Source organism: Tinamus guttatus, unplaced genomic scaffold, assembly GCF_059628265.1.
Source record: "Tinamus guttatus ecotype Peru unplaced genomic scaffold, ASM5962826v1 Tinamus_guttatus_pri_ptg000028l, whole genome shotgun sequence".
Classification (NCBI taxonomy): Eukaryota; Metazoa; Chordata; class Aves; order Tinamiformes; family Tinamidae; genus Tinamus; species Tinamus guttatus.
In genome coordinates, this window is record NW_028288562.1 from 1281750 (window position 1) to 1305961 (window position 24212).

Below are 24212 nucleotides of genomic sequence, written 5' to 3' on the forward strand. Positions count from 1 at the left end.
GTGTCCCTGCGTATGCAGGGGGGTTGGACTAGATGATCTCTAGAGGTCCCTTCCAACCCTAAGCATTCTATGATTCTATGATTCTATGAAATTTCCCCCGTAAATGGATGCTAGGATTCTTTCGTGTAAGCCACTGGGTCAAGCTGAAGGTCTGATGAACCCAGTACCCTGTCCCTGACACTGGTCAGTAGTTTGGCAAATGCATGACAACCATCCACGTGTTCCTTGCTGTTCCTGTTACCTGTCGGTTGTTCCCTTTATGCCTCACTGCTGAGCTCGTTGTGTTTTAAGCCTCTCTTGGGATGTCAAAAGCAAAAGGCAGGTGATACCCACCAGGTGTTCAGGACCAAGAGATCCACATATTGAGTAAATGAAAGGTCTGAAAACTGTATGATTTATCATGGAAATATAATTCCATCAAGGGCTTCTGGAGACTCTGCAAACCACATGATCCAATTATTGCCTGGAAATTCGGTTACCCTGCCTGCAGGAGTCAGTACTGCCCTGTGGTGTGCGGTGTGATTTGGCAGACCTTGTTTGGGTAGCAGCAGCGCTGCCCCCCGTGGCTGCAGCAGCGGTTGTGGTACCTTTCGGTGGGACACAGGCCGTAGGAAAAACACTGCCAGCTGGGCTGACAAAAGGATAAGGTGACCAGAATGCAGCGTTTCCCTCTTGAACTCTCTACTTAAATCCAGCGGTAACAGGTTTAGCGCTCGGCTGGCCACAGTCCTAGCAGCGTGGCCAGAGGAGCGGGTGGGTTCATTAGATCCGATGCGCTGGCTTGAGTCCAAAATACGCAGAGCTCCGCTAGTCTAAGCAAACATTTGTGCTTGATTAGGCTGTGCATACCCTGGCGGAGAGAGGCTGCGCCGTAATGGGCAAGGTGACATAGCTTGTGCCCGTGTCAATCCGTGGGATTTTGTGTAATGGGAGTGGGAAGTGTTGAATTATCCCGAGATCCAGCATCTTCATGGGTGAGGCAGAATCACTATTATTCATGTTTCGTAGTGTACTGTGGAAGGGTTTGCTAGTTCTGCTGTTAATGTGCTATTCCTCAAGGAAATGTTTATGCATTTAGGGCCAAGCTCTAAGCGTCTGATATGTAAAAACAACTCCCAAAGTACTCATTTGGAGTTTCATGAAGGTCGTATTTAATCTTCAGAGTATATCGTATTTTGTTATCATTACATGCCTTGGTAAAGCACCATCAAACCTCTGAAATATTAATATGTTTTGCAAGTTTCGTATTTGTTTTTATCCCATTGCAATAATCGATGTCTGCCTCTACTCCGTGAGGATGCTATTTCCATCTCTGTAACATTAAAGCGCTCTCAATTCAGTCATAATCCTGTCAATCCTGACAGCAGAACTGAAGGCAGTTCAGTTAAGTTTTATAGTTTTAAGTTTTATAACTTAACTGTCTTCAGGTGAGGGTCTCCATGCTGGCCAGGGCGCTGAAGGTTGTGCAGATGCGCCTCTGAAAACACCCACCATTCTGATTTTCAGGATTTATCCAGAATGTTTTCAGATGTGTCTGATTTCAGCAAGAGAAGAATAGAAGACTGCTTATCCGTGGGCACTAAGTCGTAGAGCACTAGTTGCCCTTCAAATCCCACGCAGCTCTGGCATATACAGCTGCTGTCTTCAGCTGCACCAGATAAGTAAGAAGGATTTTTTTTTTCTTTTTCACTTCTAACTGGCTTGTAGGTAGCTTTTTAGATACCAGTCTTTGAAGTTTTCTTTAATACATGCTGATCTTTCAGAAGGAAATTGTTTTGAATTGTTTTGTGTTTTCTGAACTGGTGTATATTTATATTTCAGCTATTTGAGTGAGGAGATGGAAGTTGGATGTCTGGATAGCGAGAGAGGGTGGAAATTGGGGTTTCCCAAGCAAAACAGTAAGGAAAAAGACCAAGTGCTTTTATGCGCTTGGGTGCATCTCTCCTTCCCCCTGGCATCAAGGGCGTTAAAGGCAGTAAAAGTCCAGTGAAGAGGACACAGCAAGCTGGGCTTTTTGTTAGAGCTGAAAACATCCTGTGTCTTTAGGCGAGACCGGCACTCACCTCTCAGTTGGTGGCATTTTAGGACTTCATGGGGCATCAAATCAGATCCGCTGGCAGAGGGATTGCTACGTTGGAGAAGCCATCTTGATTGCTAAACGCCCTATTAAAATGCAAAATTCCTCCCAAACAAAAGATTTCATAACAGATCGTTTTTCTTTTACTGCATTTTTTTACAACCACTGCAGCGTGTGGTACCCTCAATAGTTTTACAGCCCTCTTGCCATCGCCTCGGGTTTACTGGCCGCAGTAATGTTTATAGACAGTGCAGCCATCGTTCTCCGAGCCCGGAGTCTGCTAGCCAGCGTCGAGGATGGATTTGCTTTTATGTTGTGGGATTTGCTAATAAAACAGAACTCACGTTGTTGTTTATTCACATTTGTTCATGCTCTGAAACGTTTCGGTCAGTCTTCCTTTCTTTGCTGGAACTTTGGTGGGAAGGATTTTTGCGTGTCGGTATTGAACTCTCCTGGCATCTGGAAATAACAGTTTCAGTGGCTTTTTCCCTTGTATGAGTCTGAATCTCACTTACAGCAGACATCTCATCCCCAGCTTGGTCCCATGCAAAAGCCTGCTGCAGAGATTTAAGATGAGTATGTGGGGAATGTGCCAATTCCTCTCTCTCACATGAGGTTTTTTCCAGTCCTGTTGCCTTTGATCAAGTCTAGCAGTCTGCTGCATGAAATTGCAGGAAATCCTCTGGTTGGGACCAGCTCAGCTCCTGCTGGCTTTATTTCCATGCGTGGTCATCACTTCTGGAACAGGACTTTCTCCAAAGTCCCTTTGGACAACGTCTCACTCGCCTATGAGAGAAAGTAACTTAAGAGGTGCATTGGTTGATTCCCGCGTTGACGGCTTTTGCAGTCAATGAATGAAGTTTCTCGTAGCTACGTTTTGCCTTGGGTGAAGGGGTGCTCTCACCTCAAATTTTGGCACGTACCAAGGCTCTGCATTCCAGTTGTGACAATCCACCTTCTTTTAAGTAACTGCATGTGTAAGGTTTATTCCCTCAGAAATGAGAAACGAGCAATGTTCCTTTTTAACCTGGTGCACGTTGAAGAGGAAGAAACTGCATGGAAACCAAGTGGTTGTGGTCATTCTGTCTCAGTTTTTGCAGTTTGCCCAAACCCAAATTAATTCTTGAACACTGAAATCCCTAGTTAGAGTAGAAGTGGGTTAAAGCGTTGGGTTGATTTTAGGAGGGTCAGGAAAGCAAGAGAAGGAAACAAAGTATGTTTTGTTTCCTGGTGAGACAGACTGCTTTGTCTTTCAGAAGTTAGCCCCTAAAAAGATGTTAAATATCGACATAAAATTATCAGTAATGTTTTTATTCTACTTTAATGTTATTATCTAATTTAATTTTACTTTAAAAATAGAAGTTTCTAGATGCATAAATCTGAAATAAAACATTTTAGACTAAAATTAAATACTTTGTTAGAAGTGAAACAACCTTTTTTTTTTTTTAATTGCAAGCAGCCCCTAAAATGGATTATTTGAAGAACTGATGGGAATTGGATATGCAAGTTGGACACTGCTGAGTAGGCAAAAAGGAGGCTTTGTTTTAGCATGCAACACTGGCAAGAAGGTTTTTATTGGTCATTAATATTAAGTTCATTTCTGGTGCAGATTTAAAAAAAAATCAGAGCTATAAAAGCAATCTGCGATCTGAGAAACATGACTTAGCTTGAGAAATGCTAGAAGCTAAAGCTGTTCAGCTTATCTGAGAGAGTGAAAAGGTGATCGATTGTGGTGTGATTATGTGGGAAGAAAATTTTGATAAGAGAGTACTCGATAATCTAGAAGAGAAAGGCGTAGGAGTTGAAAGGTTTGAAATTGAAGCTAGATGAACTCACACATGGGGTAAAGCTCGGAGGGAGCTGTTTTGGGCTTGTGTTTTTTGGTTCATTGGTTGGTTTTTGTTTTGGTTTGAATGACAGTGTTTAAGTATTGGAACTATTCCACAAGGGACATAGAAGATTTCCTAGCAGTTAGAGTCTCAGAAAGACTAGACTAGTTTAGGCCTGAGGTGGGAATTATGGATGCAATTCCAGGTGATCGTGTGGAATTAACATAATGATCTTCTCTAGCTTTGAAGTTGCATGGGATTTTTTACATCCTAAACTCAGCTTCGTTGTCAAAATTTAGACTTTTATTTAAAGAGTGAATAGCCAAACTTGATTCCTTTTAGAGACTGTCTTGCTGATCTTTATTTTTGTATCATGGGTGGTGATCAGTGGTGCCGAGTCTAGTTGGAGGCCTGTAGCTGGCAGGGTTTCCCAGGGGTCAGTCCTCGGTCCAGTGCTGTTCAATTTATTCATCAATGACCTGGATGAAGGCACAGAGTGCTCCCTCAGCAAGTTTGCTGATGACACCGAACTGGGAGGAGTAACCAATACCCCAGAGGGCTGCGCTGCCATCCAGAGGGACCTGGACAGACTGGACAACTGGGCGGTGAAAAACCTCATGCAATTCAACAAGGCCAAGTGCAAGGTCCTGCACCTGGGGAGGAATAACCCCAGACACCAGTACAGGCTGGGGACCGACCTTCTGGAGAGCAGCTCCGCAGAGAGGGACCTGGATGTCATGGTGGACGACAAGTTGACCATGAGGCAGCAGTGTGCCCTCGTGGCCAAGAAGGCCAATGGGATCCTGGGGTGCGTTAAGAAGAGCGTCTCCAGCAGGTCGAGGGAGGTGATCCTGCCCCTCTACTCAGCCCTGGTGAGGCCACATCTGGAGTATTGTGTCCAGTTCTGGGCTCCACAGTACAAGAGGGATGTGGAGCTGCTGGAGAGAGTCCAGCGCAGGGCTACAAGGATGATCAGGGGCCTGGAACATCTGCCCTATGAGGAGAGGCTGAGGGAGCTGGGCCTGTTCAGCCTGGAGAAGAGAAGGCTGAGAGGGGATCTGAGCAGTGTCTAGAAGTACCTCAAGGGAGGGAGTGAGGAGGATGGTGCTGGTCTCTTTTCAGTGGTGGTCACCGACAGAACTAGAGGAAATGGCCACAAACTGAAACGCCTCAGAAACTTAAGGAAAATTTTTTTAACGGCGAGGGTGACAGAGCCCTGGAACAGGCTGCCCAGAGAGGTTGTGGAGTCTCCTTCTCTGGAGATCTTCCAAACCCACTTGGACGCAGTCCTGTGCCACGTGCTTTAGGTGACCCTGCGTGTGCAGGGGGGTTGGACTAGATGATCTCTAGAGGTCCCTTCTAACCTTAAACGTTCTATGATTCTATGATCATTCTATTCCAGAAAGGAAGAAAAACATGTAAAAATCAATCCTGGACGTCATCTTAATTTTGAAGTCTGAATCCAGACTTTTAGAACTGTTAGTCGACTTCTGCAATATCCCTCGTGCAGATTCTTTTGCAAAAAAATACTTTCTGTAATGATATTTATGGATCAAGACAGGAGAGTAGATAGAGTCTATTGGTTATTCATTGCATTTGAATGAGGATGCAGATATTCTGAAAGGAGTTACATTTTGCAGAGGAAATGTATTTTCCCCTGGCAGCTTGGAATGAGAGATCAGTTTGTGCTTTGCATTATTTTGCCTCCTGTTCAGCGAAGTTACAAATCAGGCGCTCTCCCGTATGGGAGCACGAGAGGCTGTTCCATGGTAAAGGATTGAGTCTGTCTTGCTTCTCTATCTGTAATAGAGAGCTATCTGCTCTCTTCCTGAGGTTAGTGCTCAGAAATATTACACATCTTCCTAGTGGAAGAAGGATATTGGTGGGAGCAGACTGTAAGCAGATGAGCAGAAAGAGGAATTGCAAGTATGTGCATTTCCATTTGAACAAAAGGAGGAATTGCAAGGATAAGCATTCCTATTTTAACCAATGTTCTACCAAACCACCATTATGAATAAAATACTGAGTTAAATTTGTCAAAAATTGAGCCAAACTGCTTTCTCAGAAATGAGTAATTATACGTACAAAGCTGCATGCTGAAAATATAATTTGTGGTTTTCATTTTACCATTGCAGCATGAGATGTTTCAAGCATTTTTTGGAAAACTGAGCTTGTATAGCTCAAATTTTGATTCACATTCAAGTGTAATTTTTCTAAGCAAAGTAGATCAGCTCCTGATAGCCCTTGAGTTAACGGTGGTTTATGGTTTTGGACTGTGGGCAGTAAACTTTCCTTGTCACAACTGACGCTGGGCATTCTGTAGGATGGTAATATTTACAATAGGTCTCAGCATTTCCATAGAATATTCAGATATTTAGCTTTTGCCAGAAATGCATCTTGGCATTGAGTAGGTAAATAAATATTTTATTTAACTAGCTAAATTAATAGCACTGGGTAACTGCATATAGGAAATAAATCTTGTTATAGTCTGTTCATATCAGGAATGAGGCCCTGGTGGATGATTCATTCCTGCTTGGCTGGCAGAAAAGGAAATGTTCTTGTGATAACTCATCTTGTGAGCCTGAAGTGGAGCACCTCTACAGAGATAGTCTCTGGGAGAAAAGCCTAATTCGTGAAAATTGATAGACATTTCTTAGGATTTCCCTTCTCCAGAATGTCCTCTCCTGAGATTTGCCAGGACTTGCCCTCTGGAATTTGTTTTCATGAGTTGAAGCAGAAAGGGCCCTACTGGCCTAGGTGTGTGACCTGAGCAAAAGGTGGTGGGCAGTCCATGACCTCTGGAGCTCTTGATTCAGACAAACCAGCAAGCAAGGAAAGGACAAGTGGAGGAAATGCACAAGCAGAAGCCAAAGCATGGAGGAAGCAAGAGAGAGTCGTTGCTACTGGAATATATGGCTTCAGTTGCCAGTCACCACCCTTAGGAAATGTCTCCGTTTCTCTGGAGATGGCTCATCCCAAATCGTGCACCTCTGCAGACTCCATGGGAAGAGGGTGTAGATTTCAGGGTCTCCTCCAGCTGCATGTGAAGGACCCTATCGAGACACTTTTGAAAGCTTCAGGAGTGCTCCTGGTGGCAGCATTGGGACCATCCATCCCATGTGCTCCCCACGGCGAGTCTCCAGAAGATCGGGTTGCTCGGCCTCGTGGTGATGTCTGGGGTGCCAGAGCGAGGAGCAGCTTCCTCAAAACAATGGTGGATGCTTTTTTGTGTCAGTTTGGCAGTAGGGAGCCCTGCCACCGCAGTATGTCTCTTGTATGAACTTCTTCCCTGAACCCCTTTGAGGAGCATTGATGGATCAGAAGGGCCTCCGATATAAAGGCCTAAGGCTTGTCTGAGCCTTGTGTTCTGGGCCGTGCTCCATAGATCTCACAAGACCTCATCCAGAATAACTGCCTCCGATGTATCTCCGATTGCCATCCAGGAGAAGCACCTCTTTGTGCAAGGTCTGAAAAGCCCTGTAAAAGGATAGCCCAGTTAGAGGATGTAGCTGGTGATGTACAACATTGCAGGAAAACATGCAGCACAGAACATGTTTTTAATGAAGGAGGGAAGAGGGACTATAATGTTTTCTGCCTCCAAGAGAGGCATGAGATAAAGGAGAGGGTACTGGTTTGAATATTGCAAGCTGACTAGCAAGAGTGAAAAAAAAGTAAGGAATAAAATAATGTCACGAAGCAGCTGGATCTCTTGCCCTAGCTCCGGCAGCATCATGCACTCCAAAATGGTGAATCAGGGTCCCCAAAAGAGGGTAGGGGCTTCTCAGAAAGGATGCTACAGAAAGAAGACTACCACAAGAAAACCTGGAAATATAGTGGACCAAAAAAATATTTCAAAATTAAATGCGATCCTGTTTCTCTGCTTAGGGCTCCATCAGCTGGTAAGTCGCTACATGCAATTTTCTTCTTGGTTTTATTTAAAAGTTCTTAGAAAAAATAAGAAATGTAAGTAATGACCTTAACCTTAACTTTAAAGAGTTTTGCTTGAAAACTGTTTGAGCTTAAAGCTTGTCCTAGAAGTGCATTTTAGGAAGTCCTGAGGGTGTTGCATGCAGTATCCACGCTGTAGGTTTGTGCACAGTGTGAAGGAGCTAGTCCATCAGGAAAAGAAGTAAAACCTGACTTGTCACGTGGATGTGAGCCATCCCTTTTTGCTAGCATTACTGCTCCAGTGTGAAATGGGTGCAAGAAGAGAGTCAGCCAGTTGTGTCTCCTGCAAATCCTGCCCTGGGCTGCTGGTCTGTCCCTCCCGAACCGCGCACTGCACCCCATGATGCTGACAGCTGCTCGCTCCGCCGGCGTCCGTATCCAGCAAAGGGGAAATCTCCACCACCCTCTGCTGCAGCTGGTTCCGCTTGCTTTGGTGCCATTAACCTGTGACTGGAATTACCCCATAAAAAGGCTCAGCTGCCCGTTGGCCAGCTCCTGGGGCCCCAGGTGCTGGTGGCAAGGGGACAGGGAGGGAGAGGAGGTCGGTTGGACTCAGAGGGCTCGTTTTGACTCCTGGAAGCCGTGCAGCGCCGTTGCCAGCACTCTGTAATCTTCCTGACCAGCGTAGAGAGGTGGTTTTGGCAGGCAGCACGGGCGAGCGTTGCCTTATCGCACCCGCATCGTCCATATGGCGGGAGAGCGTGCGGGCTCGGCTCCAACAGCGATGCTGCTCGAGGTAGGTCTCTCCAGCGGGGAAACTCTGCGCTGGGTGTTTAATTCCAGTTCCTGGAAGAGCTGAAAGCAAGAATTCTCCTTTGGGTGGGAAGAGAGGAAGAAATCTAAGCTTTGGTGTCTGTTTTTGGATGATGCGACAGGTTCATCTGATTCTCCCACACCCCACAGGAGCTCTCTAAGCACTAGATTTACTTGTGAGGACAGGAGGGGTCTCTCACTGTCTCCTGCGTGAATTCGCTCCTGAACCTGATAATTCCTGCTGTAAAGAAGATCTGGCTCCCACTCCCTGCTTTGAAGTGGGCAGATAGGACAGGAGCCCAGTTCGCCCACGTCCTGGCAGCTACGTCTTGCTCTCTGAGAAACTTGGCATGAATTTCCAGTGTGACCTGAAGTCCAACCAAAAAGGGAGGATTGTAATGAAAGAAAGAGGGAAAAATCCTCTTAAAGTAGCTTTTAATTGAAATCAAAATTAGAAACTAGTCTTTAAAAAAAAAAAAAAAAAAAAAAAACTCAATCTGCTAAGCCCTTAATTAGCTCCAAATAGGCATCTCTACGGAAAGCTCTCTCTGACAAAGGTATCTCCAGAAAGTCAATTGCAGCCCCAGCAGAATGGTTTTGGGGCTCAGAAAAACATGGAGTCTTTTTTGTAACCAATTCTCAGTGGTCAGGTACATCTTCCTTGGAAAAAGATCTTCATTCACAGAGTTCAGGTAAATTGCTGAAACGCCTTACAGGGAAATTTCAGAGAGAGGCTCGGTGATTTGCCAGAAGGCCATTCAATCTGTTTCCTGCCTCTGGTGTTACCTGCACGAGCAAGGAGCTGGGTCCCACCATTGGCTGCACGAAGCGACCGGCAAGGGGAAGGTTGAGCTGCTGCCGAGGGCTTCAAGACCTGTCATGGATCTGGTGGCTGAACAACAGTCAGCTAGGTACCTGCTGGGGAAGTCCTGGCTAATCGCCAGGCTAGCGCATCCTTGGCCTTTTCCACCTGTCATGTAACCTGCCAGGCTGTGCTCTTTATCCCCTCGCCTTCTCTTTTCTCCCCTTCTCTTAGGGAAGCAAATAAGTCTGGGAACAGAGAAGCTGGGGACCAGTTTCTGTCACTGTTTCCACCTGTGGTACAGTCTTGTCATCCTTGCTCCCTGCCTCAGCTTTCTCATCTGTACAAGCAGGATGATAATACCTAGCATTAATGAAAACACTTTTAAGATTCGGTGCTTTTAGATAATTAACATAGCATGTTCCCGAAAGTCATCTGAAGTTATGACAACTTAGATAAATTCTCCTGTGAGAGAGGAGAGACAAATATTTTGAAAGGCTGGCGAGTTAATGTGATAGTGGAGGTAGGGATCTTGCTTCTCAGCATGTTCCCCTTTCCTTTCTCCCCTTCCCTCGCTCTGGGGCGAGTGACGGTTCTGCTGGCGGCAGGGACAGGCCTCCCGACGCATTATTTATGGCAGCGCGCGGTGAAGGGACAGTGATTTACTGTGTGTCATCTTCTGCAGCTGTGAATTTGCAGCCTGGTGACAGGGCCATTCAATGCAATCCTAATTTCCAGCCTGACACAAAGTTAGAGAAAGGTGAACTGTCTGGCTTAAAATAAGAACCTGTTAATATCCTCCTTTGGCCTCCAGCAAAAAATAACTTTTATTTTCTGGACTCAGGAAATGAGGGTTGGGAATACCGCATGACTCACCCTACTCTCTCCTGTCTGATGGATTTCAGGGGAAGTCAGGGTAGTCCTAACTCTCCTGCTGAACTTGAGAGGTGTCCTGGAATTACCTTTACATGGCTACCTTGCTTCCGAGTCCCTGCGCCAAGATTCTGCTCCTGGCCGCAGCGGGCCTTGCTGGCGACACCGTCCGATGGGACCAGCTCGTCGACGAACGTGCCCTGTCCCCCAGGGCCAGGTGACAGGCAGCGATGCAGCAGCAGGTCTCCTCCTTGCACGGATCCTTGGAAAAGGGCCTGCACAATTGGACCTGGTGCCCTTGGCGTGGAGCGGGGTACGCGCCGATCGGCTGAGCAGAGGGGCCGCCTTATCCCCATTGCATCTCGGTGTCGAGTCGCTCACGTTTGACCTGCCCTGCAAAACTGCTCAAATCCCTGCAAAGCTCCAGACCCACTTCGGGGGAAGTTGGCAGAATATTGCCTGGGTACACGATATATTTTATTTCTGGGATTATGTGTTTTAGCCACACTTTATCTGTGCCTTGAAGCATAGGAAAAACGACAGGGTGTGTTTTGTGGCGTTACGCACCCACCACGGGCATCGCGTTCTGCCCGTAGCAGTGGCCTGTGCCAGTTTGCTGTGCTGCCGTGCCACGTCAGCGGGCAGTGTGGTGGCCTCCGTGGGAAGCTGCCTCTACCAAAGAGAGGTGGAAGAAAAAAGGAAGAAAACATTCACTGGCTGCTGGTAAGGCTGGACTTGAGGTGCCTGCTCTGAGATTTGCATGGTCAAAACTGCATAACTGCAAGTGGAATTAATCATTTTTATGAAGGAAGTGGCAGTGGCTGCAGTGGAGGAGAACAGTGCCCATTAGCTGCTCTGGCTCGCTATTAAGGATTTTTCCTTCAAGACAGCTGCTGTAATTGCGGTGTTGGGTGGCCAGAATGTAACACATTTTTTTAGGATGAAAATGACTCGTGCTGTCATTGCTGTGCGAGCTTGTGCTCCTTGGATGGAATGGATTCATAGACTAAAAAGCAACAAAAAAGGCCAGAGCCCCAAATGCTGAAAACCAATTAGACCTGAGAAGCCAAATAGTGAATTGTGTTGCTTAGTTTTATGAAGTAAACCTATTTGATTATTAAAAAAAAAAAAAAAAGAAAAAAAGAAAACCACTTGATTTTGCTATATAGACTTTCAGATTACATAGGAAATACTTATTTCTTTCATGTGCATGCATGATGGATTAGGCATACTCATTTGGGCAGATTTTTGGTTGCTGTGAATTTTGATCATTTCGGTCTCTTTCTTTGAGCCATGATGGTTTTTTGCGTCACCTAAGGCTTTGCTGTCCCTGAGCACCCTGGCATGGGAAATGCCCATCCGTGGGACACGTGTAGTGCGAATAGTAGCACCTTTGTATAGTTTACTCCGCTCCAAATTTTCCCTTCTGCTCTGGATGATTTTGTTGCAAAGAAAAGCAGTTATTTCCTGGTGTTTGTCAGGACTGATATTTCTGACAGACTTAATTACACTGGTGGCTTTGTTTTGTGTGTGCACGTATCAAAAAAACATTGTTTCAGATCCTTGGACTCTGCCTCTTTCAAGAATGAGTCTAACGGGGAGTCTGAATTCCCTTGCCTTGTTCCAGAGCATAAATGTGGAGAGGCCCAAAGAAGCTGCTGCTGCGTGTGTGCGTGAACAGGTTGGGTGCTTGCTTGCTGCAAGGAGGGTCCAGGGGAGGTAGTTGTGCCAAGTTGGGCACATAAGAGGACAGATGAGCTGGCTTGCTATGCCTCCCGAAGAGCTTGGCGCTGCCCGAGCAATGCCTTCATTAACAGAATAAACACTCAGTCCTCCTGCAGATTGTTATCCAGGTTGAACAGCACTCCGTTTTTATCAAGGCACTTCTCCATAATGCAGAGATCTCCTGTAGCGTTATCCAGTGAGTAAACACCGTGCTGCTTAAAGCCCTTATTCGCATCGTGCAAAGTAGTCTGCAGCCCCTCAGGACACACGCTGAGCTGGAAGGGAGGCAATAAAGCATCAATTATTTATTTCCAGAACCGTAAGTGGTTAACAGGGGTTTGTGCTGCTCTTAGTCTGCACTTCGTTCTGGTGATAGTCCTGCAAGGGCCGTGAATGATAGCCTGTCCTTTCAAAATCAGCAAGTCCTTCCATCTCCTTTCAGCAGAAGACTTGCGCACGTGGTATAGGCAATGCCGTGAACAGATGCATTACAGGAGGTAAGGTCTTATTAAGAAGAAGGAATATATTAATTCCTAGTATATCTCCCCATACGTGGTTGCGACGGGCGGCAGCAACATGTACATCAGGTAGCGCTGTGCACGGATTGCGTTCAGTGTGGCAGGCAGGCAGTTTCTTTGCTTGCAAAGTGGTACCACTTGGCTATTCTTCATCATTTCTTCCTACATCCAAGGGAGGTTAACAGATCTGAATGCTCATTAAGGCCATGGGTAGAGAAATTTGTGACCTCGTGTGTCTACGAGGAAGACCTACCTGATATGTTGAGGAGGAGGAGGTACCCAGAGCTGGGCACAGACCTACTGAGGTGCCCCCAGCAATATTTTCAGGGGGACAGATCTCAGGCAAGTCCATTTGTAACTTGCTTCCATCTCGTGTCAAAAGGATAATTTGATGCAGGTGTTTAGACCAAAGCTATGGCAAGAATAGAATTTCTCAAACTGAGAAGAGGAGATTTAGTGCAAGGAATTTCATTAATTTTTCTAAGGATGGTTGAATTCCCTCTTCTGTGCCACTGGTAAATGATCCTTACAATAGTAGACCCTGTTGTTTACTCACAGTGTCAGCATTTTGCCATTGTATTTGGCAGGGGCTCTCATTAATTTCCTGGACGGAACTGGGCCAGTTCCTTGGTTTGAGCGGGCAGCCAACACACACGTATGTGCAGATTTGAAGAACGTTGGTTAAGAAGATTTGATAAATGTTCTAAAGAAATAATGTGTTTTAGGGTTGTCTCTAGAAAAAGATCCTTTTGCTTGGGAAACAAATCAAATTAATGAATTAGATTTTGGAGCTGTAATCTGTTATAAGAGATTCCTTGAACTTTTTAGCTTTTGTTGTCCAAAGGATGATCTGAAGTGGGTTCTCCTCGGTATAGTACTAACTGATTATAAAGGTAGACTTGTGTGCAGTGTTCAAGTTCATAAGGACTGATTCTAAATCCAAATATGTTTAATATCCTGGGTGGGAATGGATGGGAAAAGCTGTCAATAGTGTAACCAATACCTTGGAGTTAAGAGCCTGTGAACTACTCTTAAATGTCAAATTTCAGACATGAAAAATACTACCCCGTTATGATCTTCAAACTCTGTATTTATCTACCTAGCTTGCCGTACTTTATCAGCAGCTCTGCTTACCTTGGAGATAGCTTTAAGCTCTTTTGACTTGTGTTTTTTGTAATCCAAATGGTGATATTTAAATCAAGATCACTCATTTAAACATTTTCTAAAAGTGTTGTTGTTTTAGTTTGTCATTTTTAAATGTTTAAAAAAAGCAGTGGGCAAACAGTGTCAGAAGCTTAGAGAGACTCATCAGCTATCTACTTAGTCCTTTTTGCTTATGCAAATAGCAAATGAATATAAAATTAAATGAAATTTTACTCTAGAAATGGGCTGTGCTGGACTGGCACTTAGCATGACTTAGTACTACTGATATGTATTTTCGTTTCTAAATAGAAACGAGAGCGTAGGTGGTTTGTAAGGTAGCATAAACATACAGAATATACAAAATTTAATTTCTGCCAGTCAACACATCTCTTAAGATCAATCATGTTAGTAATTAGATATTTTATTCATGCAATTACTTCTTAGTAAGCCAAGGATGAGACTTGTGTATTTATTCATTGGCAGGTTATGCAGACTGAACTCCTCATTTGTTTATCCTTCTCACGGACATCAGCAGATGGCTAAACAGATTACGTAGAGTTGATTCCTTAGGTTCTGATCTAATTTTTCCACAAAAGACCTTAATAAGAAAAGACAGACAAAAGAAAAAAGAAAAACAGTAAAACGATACTACCAATAGTGTATTTTAAGGTTGAATTTGTAACATTCCAAACTTCCAGGTTTTATTTCTGGCCATCCTGTATCAGTTTTTCCCTGCTGTCTGCCCACCATAACAGTTGTCTTTGACTTTATTGCATGGCCTCAAGCGGGACACAACCATTCAGGTGTATCCTCCTGCATGAGAAGATAGTTCTTTCACTCTCCTCAGCAGTTTGTGGTTGTAGTAGGATGCGAAAGTGACTTGTTGGGCAATATTTGTGCGCATAAGAGAACATCAAAGTCGAGTCTTTGAGCATCGTATGCAACCCATTGGTTTCTCTCAGTCTACTGTGATAGTCATTCAGTCCTTTGCCTTCTGTGGTAACTTAAGGATGGTCACAAATAAGTTTGATTTTGTAAGATACATCTAATTTTGTCATACTAGAGCCCTGTTGCCTGAGGAGTTTGATTCTCTGCTGGCCACTGGCAGATATCTAAGCCCTTCTAAGTATCTGACCCCATGTCTAGGTGCTGAGTGGTCCCCAAGGTGTCCCAGGCCATTTTCCCTGCCGTTTTTGCACGTGCCCGATCTTTTTTCACCTTCTCTCTGGGGCAGTTGTAGTCTGGAAGCTCTGGCCAAGGTGGTACCTCTTCTTCTTACGGTCTCCTCTTGGTGCCGATGGAAAGCACCAATTCCCTGTGGATACTGTGCCACAGTGCAGGATGCCACCAGGGGGTGACCTGCAGCATCTCACACCATCCGTTGACATTTTTGACCTCCCTGTCAATGACCCGTCATGTCTCTTGCCCCTTACTTATAACTTGGAAAGAATAAAGCAGCGAGATGGAAAAGTAGCCTTGTAAGAAGTGTTCCAGTTTTGTAACGCTCATGATAATTTGCTTATCATGCTGGTATTCTCTTCTGTGTTGTTTGGAGGAGTAATTGCATCTCACTGCCAGCAGCGAGGTATGGAGTTAGTGAGGTGAATCCAACCCTATTCCCACTGCTTCAGTGGGAAAAGATTTGCTCAAATCAGTGTCAGGCTTGGAAACCACAGGCAGTCTGGTTTCCTGCGCTTGCACCCAGGAGGTATCACTTGGCACTATGAAGCCAGGGCTAAATTAGTCAAAGTCTGTGCAGATATTTTGTATGGTTTGTGTGATCTAATAACTGCACACTGCCAATGTTGCTATGTCAGTTTACCAGCTAAAGAAAAATGTGTCAAGACCCCCCACCCTACTTGATAAGCAAGTTTCAAAGTTCATGTTTTTAAAAGTAAGCCCGGTGTTTTAGACTGTGGTACTTCAGAATAATGGGAAACGATGCACCCTACTTGCTAGTTTCCACTGCTCTTACTGCTGCCGTGTGTGTCGCAGTATTGCAAGGCAGTTCTGGTGCTGCAGGCTCGCAGGAGCCAAGACGGCCACGGAAGCGTTCGGTTGTAGAAAGCTTGGGCTCACGAAAGGCGGCGCTTGCCGAAGATGATCGCACCATTTAGCGTGGCGTAGTCATTCATAGCGTTTAGTTAATGCGTTGTTGTTTTAGGCGAGTATTAGGTTTGAAAATCGCCACGGAAGGGATGGTGGTGTCTGCTGTGCAGCAGGTTTCTGGCAGCGGTGCGTGCCGCAGGAGCCGCGCGGTGAGGAAAGGCCGCGCGGTGAGGAAAGGCCGCGCGGTGAGGAAAGGCCGCGCGGTGAGGAAAGGCTGCCACCGTGTGGGACGCTCCCGGCCCGCGCGCTTCCAGGAGTAGCTTCCCGACGAATTGCGTTTTCCATGGAATTTCTGTAAAAGTGAAATTTTACCTTTCGGAAATGTGTTAAAGAACGATAATTCCCATAACGGAGAAGATACCGGCAGTGTTAAACCTTACCAGTAGGCTGCGTTTTTTGTTTCACAAACTGTTGAATTTGGAAATGCAGTATTCACTAAGGCTGGTAAGGACTGGGATCCGCTCTTTTCTCTGTATAAAGTTAGTGTAGTTGGGTATTTCTGATCCCATAATTTCTCTTGATATGTAATTTCTCTCTCAACTTCAATTTTGAGTTGTAGTTTTACAAGGCTTCATTACAGTCTTTGAATTTTTCAGGTTTTTCCACATAATCATGTAATTACTATCCATAGTTTCTGCTTAATTTTTTATGCTTTCCTTTAAACAATTGAACATGTATGTTACATCCATAAAGAAAAATTGCCAATAATTACCAGGAATACAATTAGGAATAAATCTCTTTTAAGGAACAAGCTCAAGTTCAGTGTCTTATGCAAATACCTATTGTTGAAAAGATGTCTTGTGTAATCACAAATTACACTGACAAGTGAATAATCATTTAATTAATGAGAACGGAGCAATCATTTTGGAGGGCTCATTCTATTAATGACTGAATAAAAGAGAGAAAACAGCCTGGTGCAGAGCTTAGGGCAGCTGCTGAAATAAATGCACCCCGGAATGCTGTTCCGCTACCGTCTCATGTGCGTGGTGTGGTTATTTCTGCTTTAGCCCCGTTTAGCCCCATCTATTCGGATCCAGCAGCCACTCGGCCTCGCCGGGCACGTGGGATGGTGGCACCGGGGGGCCCCCGTGCTCCTGGGAGCCCCCTCGTGTCCCTGCGTAACCCTGGCTCTGTGCTCTCTCCTCAAGGATCCTGGAGCTGCAGCAGAACGGGGACATGGACCTCCTGAAGCACAAGTGGTGGCCCAAGAACGGCCAGTGCGACCTCTACTCCTCCGTGGACGCCAAGCAGAAAGGCGGTGCCCTGGACATAAAAAGTTTTGCAGGTGTTTTCTGTATCCTCGCCGCTGGGATTGTCCTATCCTGTTTCATTGCAATGTTGGAAACGTGGTGGAATAAAAGGAAAGGCTCCCGGGTTCCTTCAAAAGAGGTATTAGACCCTTCTTTTGTCCTGGAAAATGTTTGTGCACCCTAAAGACCGCTGCCTTGAACTTGTGGAATAAGAGAAGGAGGGGAAACAAATTATGAAAAGTTTCCTTGGCCTCCTAATTTTTAAGCTATTTTTTTAGAAAAAAATAGAGGGGGAAAATAGTGTGTTCTGGTGATGTATAAATATGTAACTATTCTGAGTAAAGCAGAGATGTTACTTGTAGAATAATACATTATTAATACATCGATACTTAGTACGTCATTCCTATTGGCGAGAGCTAATTCTCACCAATAAATTGAGAGGCTCCTTGGCTGCTTCTTGCACAATGTATCACCTAAGCCCAATGGCTGAGTCTTTCAGAACAGATTTTCAAAGCTTAGTCCTTAAATCTGTAGTTAGCTTCTCAAATAAGCTTGTCCTGATTTTCAAAGATGTTAACATCCTCAGACTTCCATGAACTTCAGTTCTGGGTATTTAATCTGAAGCCCATGAAAGTGAGAGCATTTGTGATTTCTTTTTCATACTTACGATGTTTCAGTCTAAGGGCAGGCTTGTTTCTGACGTCTAATGCAGATTTGTTTCAGAAAATCTTGACCAAATACATTTTTAAGAGCTGCATGAGGTCTAGAAACCAGTCATTTTGCAGCAGAGATGAGCTGGGTCCCACATGTGTGTGTTGTTTTCCTCACCCCGGCAGGCCCCCGCTGCCCTTACCAGCCATCATCACCTTACACAGTCTTGCAAGACATTCCTACCTTCATAATTAAGTCTTTAACTCCACAAAACACTGGAGAAACCAAGGGAAAAAAGCTGCTGTTAAAATGTGCTTGGCACAGATACCCGAAGCAGAACCCAAGTATGGGCTATCCTGCAGCACTGTCAATTACAGCTTTTCTGTGTAGCTTGGGTGCCTGTTGTGGGGTATTGCTGTTAATTTGTGTGCAGTGCTCTCACCTTCTCTGCAGTTTCTCCGTTGCGTTTATTCCTGCTAATCTAATGCTGTGTAATCAGGCAGGGTTAATTACGCTACCTAATTAGACAGCATTGCCGCTGATGTTAGAGTATTTTCAATCTTCTCTTGCCTGTTTTAATTTCCAAGCCTTTTTTTTTTTTTTTTTAGTTAAAGATCTGGACCGGACCATTATTAAAAGCAAAAAGCATCTTTAGTCTTTAAATTGGGTTTCTCAGGAATGGGAACCATATAGATTGAAATGGAAAATTATATATAAAAAAACTAAAATTACTAAAACTTGCTAGGCTGGTTTACGCAAACGTTTAGAACTTCATATTTATCTGATGCAAAACATAAAAATTAAATAACAAAGGAAAAAAATGTCAACTCGGACATTTTCTATAATGATAAAATTACATCTTTAAAATTTTAAGCACACAGAAATTAAAATGTGTACTTTCCACGGGTGGTATAATTTGGCCTCCTTGATGTTTGTCACATATTCATTAGCTTAGCATTCAAATTGGTATTTCAAAGCTCGATGGAAAAGCTCAGCTCAAAACTGAGTTTAACGTGGACGTATGTGCTGAATGCTCCCGCTCTCCTGGCTGTGGGGGTCATTCAGCAAAGAGATCCATCGTAACTAACTTTCTTAAAATTCATTTTAGCTTCCATGAAATCCATTGGCTCTTCCAGGCCACTAGTCCAGACTCGGGGGTCAGATTGGGCCAGTTTGTGGGCCAGCAAGCCAGCCCTTTTTCCTGGTGGCTGCCGTCTTGTGCTCCAGAATGCAAGCTTTTATACTGAAAAAAAAGTTGTCTAATGGTTGCGAAGATACCGTTTGGGTCGCGTACCAGAAGTAACCCATTCAGTGATGTCTGCCCGAGTCCGCAGACAGCCTTAAACACTAGCTCTGAGAGAAGTATGAACTGCCCCAGTAATCTCAATGGGATGTTGACTCTGAAGCCTGATGATAATTTAAATGTGAAAACTGCTGCATATTTCACTACTGATCCCACAAGAGAGAAGAGGAAAGATCATATAATGGAGATATGCACAATCTTACTGTGAGTGGGTCTCGTTTTGGTGTATCACTTGGGTGGAGCTTGGGGTGTGGGCTGAGCGTGGGAGAGTGTCACCGCTTACCTGTATGGACGGGTCTCACCCTGGCCCCAAATGCACCTCCGTAAGAGACGGGCGAGGAGTCTCTCTCTCATAACTCGGAGAGGCTCGGAAGCGATGAAATTCTACCCATTCCCTCATTGGTATTTTAAATTGCAAAGCGCTCTTGAGCTTTTCCAGGCTGCCGAGAGCAGCAGGAGAACGAACGAGGCCCGTCCCTTGCAGACGTGCTCACGACGCCCGCGCTAGCAGAGCCTCCGTGTCACTCCTGACGTTCGCAGTGTGGCCCCAGGGCTCCTGCAGCCCCAGAGCTGGCAGGCGAGAGAGCTTGGGGAATGCGTTTGGTGTTGGTGTCACCGTGTGCTTGTTCTGTGCATCCGTGTCTGTGTCCACCTGTGAATAAGCTGCAGACAAAAAGTGAAGTCAAAGCAATGAGCGCTGCATTTTTTTTTTTCCTCCCATGATGAGCCTAAAAGCCAAAGCCTCTGGGGTAGGTTTGTTTCCAGCGTGAGCGTCTTGTTGTGGCCCCTTTCCCTGCCCCTTTCCCTCCAGTTTGTCTCACTGTGAAGCACAGTTGCCCTCGGAGGGTGAAATCCTGCAGGGGAGCTGCTCTCGGTCCCCCTGACCTGGCCTCTGTATTCGATGCGGTACCAGTGCGAACATTTGCTGCCCAGCTTTGCTGCACAGACGCGCTCCTGCGCTTTGCTCCCAGCGGGGTTTTTCTGAGTGCTCGAGCTCAGCCGCAGGTGAAGGAGGGCTGCAAAGCCTCCGCGGTGCACGAGGAGTTTTGCCCCGATTCGGTGAGCTCTGGGTCCAGCCGGACATTGAAGTGGGGTAACCGAGTCTGGACGTGGCCAGCGCGCGTCCCTCAGTCACCTGTTGCCCTCCACATGGCCCTAGGGGGTGTTCCGAGCGGCCTGGAAGAGCCAGCAGATTTCACAGATTAAGATAAATTTTGGGCAGGTTAGTTGGAACTGATTTTTGTTCTGAATGAGCTGCGCTACCTAGGTCAATAGATGAACGTCCCTTGTACATGTAAACTTAACTCCACGCTGAATTAAGCTTTGCAGTTCAGTGGAAATGACATGTGTGCATTGTAGGTGATTTATTGTGCCACCCAGGACTTCCTCTTCGATTTATTTTTAAAACAACAAAAAGTTCATTTAAGTTCTTGCTTATAACAAATAGCTTCTTTAACTGAGCTCTCTGTGGGGAGAGATGTAGGACAGAGAGGTAAGAGGGGAGTGATGATGTGTTAAAATAAATACCCCAGGCCTTGTTCTCATCTCACCCTCGATAATTCCATCAGGATGGATGGAATTGCTCCACCATAGGTAAGGGGAGAATGAATCCCTCTTTTGGCATTGCAGTTTAAACGTATGTGGTGCATTCTTCTCTTCATGATATATAAATGAGTCACCGGTGCTTGGATTTTTATTTGGAAGTTCAGCTTTATTAAATTCCAGCTTATATCATAAAGGCAAAAGTGAATCTGATGCACTTTTAGCCCTTAAACCCTCAGAGAGATGATGCTGTTGGAGAGGCTGATCTGACCCCTTAGAGACCCCGTTTTGACGCTCAGGTTTAGTCATCGTTACGGCTCTTGAGAACCGGCGTCACCCCACGCTGGCGATTACGCTTTGTTTTCACGATACCACAGTTAGTGTCACTTGGATATTGCTCATCCGAACCATCCAGCCCCTAGCTCAAGCCCAAAGCTACTGGGAGCCCTTTGAGTGTTGCTGCTCAGCGTCAGGGTTGGAGGGCCAGTGAGGACTAAGGGTGGCCCCTCGGTTTGGGCCTGCGCAGCGCCAGGCGTGGGGACGGTCCTTGCTGCTCGGGTTGAGGTTGTCCCCGGGTGCTGCCCGCCCGCCCACGGGAGCCCTTGGCTGCTCCTCAGCGTGTTTATCGAGCGGTTCCGATCGCGCCGTGCGGCCTCGGCCCGGCGCGAGCGGCCCATGTTGTGTTTCTCCTTCCCCAGGATGACAAGGAGATCGACCTGGAGCACCTGCACAGGCGCGTGAACAGCCTCTGCACGGACGACGACAGTCCCCACAAGCAGTTCTCCACCTCGTCGATCGACTTGACCCCGCTGGACATTGACACTCTGCCCACGCGCCAAGCGCTGGAGCAGATCAGTGACTTCAGAAACACTCACATCACCACGACCACCTTCATACCCGAGCAGATCCAGACTCTGAGCCGCACTCTGTCCGCCAAAGCCGCCTCCGGCTTCTCCTTCGGCAGCGTCCCCGAGCACCGAACTGGCCCTTTCAGGCACAGGGCGCCCAACGGCGGCTTCTTCAGGAGCCCCATCAAAACCATGTCGTCCATCCCCTACCAACCCACGCCCACGCTGGGGCTCAACCTGGGCAACGACCCGGACCGAGGCACCTCCATATGAGCCACGTTTCCTCAGCGCCTCTTTTCTAGGACTCCCTTCGCCAGGAGCAGCTGTGATATTGTGGGACTAACATGGATGTAACCTTTGCTGTTCTCCTTTTTTCGTTTGTTATTTTTTGTTTCGGGATTCTTTCTGTTCTGATATTTGGTTTTTAAGAAAAGAATGAGGATTATTAGTAACAACTCACTCCTCCTCCTCTCCACTTTCTCAGCCTGGTCTCCTCCTCCTCTATCTCCTTTTATTCTCTTTACTACTTGAATCACTTATTCTTTGGCTTATCGCCCACATTAGTTTTGGTTACTTCAGGCTTTTCGTATAATTTAAGTAGAGCAAACATGTAGTGATTAATGCATAAAAAAAATAATAAAACCTGAGGATTACTTTGCAGAAGGGCATTTGTTCCTCCTCCCCTACTGCCTTTTTTAATATAATTGCAATAACTTAAGTCCTTTGCATTTATTCTGCTGCATCCAGTCAGCGCTCCACTGCTATGTGTCCTTTTAACTGTGGACCAAAGGCAAACCCTGCAGTTAAAAAAAAAATAAGTAAAATAAATTTTAAAAAAAGGCAAAAAGAATTTAAAAAAGAAAAAAAAAAAAGAAAAACAAGATAAAGGAAGTTAAAAAGACCATTCAGGCCCCGTAATATGAGAATGCAATTTTGTAGGATTACAAAAAGCCATTACTATGCCAGTAAAGACTACAGTTAAATCTACTTTTGCACTGCAACAGTGCATATGACCTTTATGTGATTGTACAGTGTTAAAAGTTTTTCTTATGTACAGTAAACTGTATCATATGGCAGATGCCTCTGTTGTGTTAATAAATTAGTATCTCATACATATATATATATACATATATACGCAGGTATGTATATATATATACATGTATATATAGCTATAAAATGGCAGCCGTTGCTATTGCAATTCATTTAATAAAGCTTTAGTAAAAATGTGTTGTATACAGGAAAGATGTACAGTGCAGGGGGTCTTTTCATTTGGAAAAGACAGGTTGCTTTAATGTTATTCTGACTTGCATTGTTTGCCAACAGAGCATATTTTATACTTTTTTATTAGAACATCCGGGGCAATTTAATGTTTGTACCTCGATGTAACTCATTTGATTAGGTTTTGCGTTGGCTACTGAGCATCGTATAAGGCTAACCTTGATAATTTTAATTAATTAGACAAGTGGAAAACTCGTAGGCCTATCATGTTCATGAGCAACAACTGTAGCTCTAGAGAAGTTTAAATGCAGAACAAAGGTTAATAAATTGGTTTCCAAATCAGTACAGCTGATCAATAGGATAGTGGTGTTAGTGGAGGAAAAGAAAGCCCTTCAGAAATACTGATGCGGCCTTAATTGCAATCACATATTGTTCTAAGGAGAAAAATATATATGTATGAACCGGCGCTCATTTTAACCCATTATATGTTAAGTTAGATTTAGAGGAGCTACATGTTTCTTACATTAGTGCCAACTGTATAGAGCAAAGGAAAGAACAGCAGTGAGGGCAAAACCAGTGCCCACTTTGGCACCTGCTTTTTGAAGTAACATTGTTACCTGTTAGAAATGTAGGAAGAGCTTTAAATTTTGTAATCCTTAAAACTAAAAATGCGGTTAAGTAGAAAGCGAGCAGTTTATCCTGTGAGTTCTTTGATTTTGTTTTGTTTTTTAATGCAACCATGCACTTATTTTAACCTAACTCATTCTTTGGCTAGGATTAATAGGAATCAGCCTATGTGATTTGCTTTAGGATAAATTAAAAGGTATATTCTTCAGATCTATTCTATTTTGATGCTAATTCTGTTCTGGGGGAGCATCTTGTACTGTCACTGTTTTTTGTACTAAATCTTCAAATATTGTCTACTGTGTAAGGCGGAACAAATTCTTATCGTGCAAAAGGCCATTTTGTTTCGGGGAAGGAAGTGTCTAAGAGCATGCACGACTTGCTTCCCCTTGTAACAGTCATGAACTCATCCACACCTCCAAGCAAAACAGAAAATAAAGAAATAAAGTTTCTTTCCAACAAGCTATGTAGGGACATACCAGATGTTGCAGTGATTTTAGCTATAAACAAACTGTTAACCATGTACAATATTTAAAATAGGCCTATTTTGATGTGTTGCCTATTATACAGATACACGAAACACTTTTTGGAGGCCTCAGTTACAAGTGGCAGAGCTTTCTGTGTATAATTTGTCTAAATAATTTGTCTAATAAAATTGTTTTCTAAACCCTGTTTCCTCCTGTTTAAGTGCTGAGCATCAGCGGGTTCTCGGTCCGTGATGGGCGCCCGTGTGGGATGAATTTGCGGTGCCAGCACAGGAGGCACCTCCCAAAAGCCAAGACCTGTCACGACGTCCTCGTCAGTCCCATGAGTGCAGTCTAAAGTGCTGGAGCCTCTGCAGCAACTGCTCCTGCCCCGGTAATGCTCCAGCACGGTGTATTGTTTTGCTGGAAAAATTCCTTGGCTGAGGAAAAAAAAAAAAAAAAAGACAAAGCAAAACACACACACGCATCCCAAAGAGCTGGTAGAGCAGGAACACAGGGTCGCGTTATCGTACCA

The 24212-nt window shown here is 44.9% G+C and overlaps 1 protein-coding gene across 1 annotated transcript in view; it reads left to right on the plus strand.

The window, feature by feature from the left end:
• GRID2 (glutamate ionotropic receptor delta type subunit 2) overlaps positions 1-23880 on the plus strand; it is a 561587-nt gene extending 537707 nt beyond the window's left edge. The window contains exons 15-16 of the mRNA XM_088529596.1: positions 16926-17166; positions 21222-23880. Of these exons, the coding sequence (XP_088385722.1) occupies positions 16926-17166; positions 21222-21644 (664 nt within the window). The 3' untranslated portion in view covers positions 21645-23880. The remainder of the gene's footprint in view (positions 1-16925; positions 17167-21221) is intronic.
• The last annotated feature ends 332 nt before the right edge of the window (positions 23881-24212 follow it).